Source organism: Penaeus chinensis, chromosome 8 (genome assembly GCF_019202785.1).
Source record: "Penaeus chinensis breed Huanghai No. 1 chromosome 8, ASM1920278v2, whole genome shotgun sequence".
Lineage (NCBI taxonomy): Eukaryota > Metazoa > Arthropoda > Malacostraca > Decapoda > Penaeidae > Penaeus > Penaeus chinensis.
Genome location: NC_061826.1, coordinates 20,718,857 through 20,721,356, shown reverse-complemented (window position 1 = coordinate 20,721,356; position 2,500 = coordinate 20,718,857). Strand labels below are relative to the sequence as shown.

General features: G+C 39.7%; 1 protein-coding gene across 1 annotated transcript in view; it reads right to left on the bottom strand.

Annotated features, from left to right (window-relative positions):
- Positions 1–2,500, bottom strand: part of LOC125027837 — a 50,776-nt gene that overhangs the window by 33,249 nt on the left and 15,027 nt on the right. The window contains exons 7-8 of the mRNA XM_047616969.1: positions 1,661–1,942; positions 1,007–1,279 (exon numbers count right to left, since the gene is read on the bottom strand). Coding sequence (XP_047472925.1) covers positions 1,007–1,279; positions 1,661–1,942 — 555 coding nt within the window. The remainder of the gene's footprint in view (positions 1–1,006; positions 1,280–1,660; positions 1,943–2,500) is intronic.

The window sequence follows — 2,500 nt, the reverse complement described above, 5'->3', positions numbered from 1 at the left end:
ATGAAATGGTCATTGCTTTGGTCTTGGGAAAGTCGTAAAGCGCAGCAGAGAAAATAAAGCTATGTTCTAGTGGAAGAGGACAATAACTGAAGCTGGAAGTATGATGAAGCTTGAGCATATAGCACTCACGAGTGCCCCAGTCACTAAGGTTGACCAAGCCATTCCTCATCCCGGATTAATTGGGTGGACTGGTTCAGAAAAGGCAACTGTAACAAAGCCAGTGCCAAATCAATCACGTAGATCACGAGCTTGATTTTCAAACTGAATAAGTGAGGAATGAACTGTTAACGGCTGCCATCAGTGCTGTTGTCAGTAGGGTGTCATTGGAATCTATGCTACTTCTGAGGAGAGGGGGCGAGGAGAACGGCCTGTCCAGCAGCAACAGGAAAGAAGCCGTAGAAGTGTTGAAGTGATAGCCAGAACATGATAATTGGCGCTAGTAAAGGGAGCGACATGACAGGCCAGGTGCGTCAAGAATGGTTTCAAATTAGTGTACGGCTGTATGGGTGGGAGGAGAAATGTAGGAATAACCCCAGAGGAAAGGTATACCAAGAATGCATCAGGAATATAAAATTTCTGACAAAGTGTATGATAAAGAAGTGTAAAGCTTGAAATTGAAGGGTGGTGATGACAGAGACTTGTCGTCATCATCATTGGTATTACCGTATTAATTACATTGTGTTCATCAAAAATATTCTTATTATTCCAAATTACTATTACCATTGCTGTTATAGCAGTGTTATTATTATTTCTGTTCTTATTGTTCTTGTTGTTTTTGTGTTCTTATTGTTCTTGTTATCATTATCCTCATTGTTACTACTAAAATCATTATATATATAATTGTTGTTTTTGTTAGTGTTTTGTTGTTGCGATTATTGTTGTTGATAATGGAATAGTTTTTGACTTGTAGTTCAAATGGAGGAATAAAAAGCCATGCGGAGTTTTAATGGCGGTCTTCCAGTTTTGATAGTTCCCCCAACAGTTCAAGAGAGGATCATATACTTACGCTGACACTTGAAGTCGTCAGGGATGTCCCAGGCACCGTCCTTGCAGAGTGCCACTTCTCCAAACACCATGCCCGGGGGAAGAACGTATCCTTCGTGGCACTCCACTCGCAGTTCGTCGTCGTCAGTGTGAGTAAAGCTAGCCTGTGCATCCGGGAATGAAAGCTCAGGGCACTCTCTCGCCTCGCAGTTCTTGCCCTTGTACCCAGGGCTACACTGGCACTGGCTCGGAGCTATGCAAGTGCCTCCATTCTGACACCCATTTATGCAGGTAGCTAAAGGACAGAATGAGGTCTGACTGGCTATGACTATAATCTTGGTTTGGTCCCATAAAGGGGCAACCATTCTGACAGCTCATGAGATTAAAGGCTGTTGACAGAATATTGAGTCTGCATGTAGTAGAGCAATAATGATATAAGAATACACATCAACTTAATCTTGGGAAAGTCCTTTGTTTCTCCTACAGATAAAACAAAGTAAAGAAAAAAATCGCGTGTGAAGAATATTGTTTTTTTAGTGGAAGAGTTGAGGTATGAATTAACACTAGCAGATGGCACTTACAAGTGTTCTATTGCGAACCTTGTGTGGACAATATAGATAGTAAGAAAAAATCCGATAAAACAGTCAGCTTTCCCGAACATGAACTTGATACTCACGGATACATGTAACTGTGTTGCCTTGTAAGTCTTCAGGTGGCACTGTCCATTCACCAGCTTGGCACTTCGCTTCCATCGCGACTTTTCCTGACTTGAGTGTGTACCCTTCATGGCACTTTACCTCCAGGCTTACTGGAGTGACGATGACGTTTCCATTGAGTGCCAGTATGTCCGGGCAAGTATGCCTCTGGCAGTTTTCCCCTGTGAAACCCGGCGCGCAGTTGCAATGCCCTAGTGCAACGCAACTGCCGCCGTTTTGGCAACCGAGGTTGCCGCAGTCACCTGTTTGATTTTTAATTAGTGGCGAGTGTATCCGTATTCAAGGTATCCATTACATAACACCTATTCCATTTTACCTATTCTTTCAACTTTAAATGACTGCCGTGGCCATATTACATAGTGGCATATAATCATTCCAGTCTATACGCAAGCGAATAACTTGGCGTCTCATCAATTCAGTTTCCCATTCTCTGCGACATGCCCATCCGCCCCTTCTCGATGGGTTATCCCTCAACCCAAAGAAGTCATCACTGGATATGCAGTTATCAGCTGCTGCGATTACTACTGCTAATGATGGTAATGATAATATTGTTACTAATATTAAAGATGATAATAATGATAATGATAATGATAATGATAATGATAAATGTAATAATAATAATAATAATAATAATAATAATAATAATAATAATAATGATAATCATTATTATTATTGTTATCATTATTATTATTATTATTATTACTATTATTATTATTATTATTATTATTATCATCATCATCATTTATATCACTATTAGTATAACAATGATACTTATAATTATGATAATAATGATAATAATA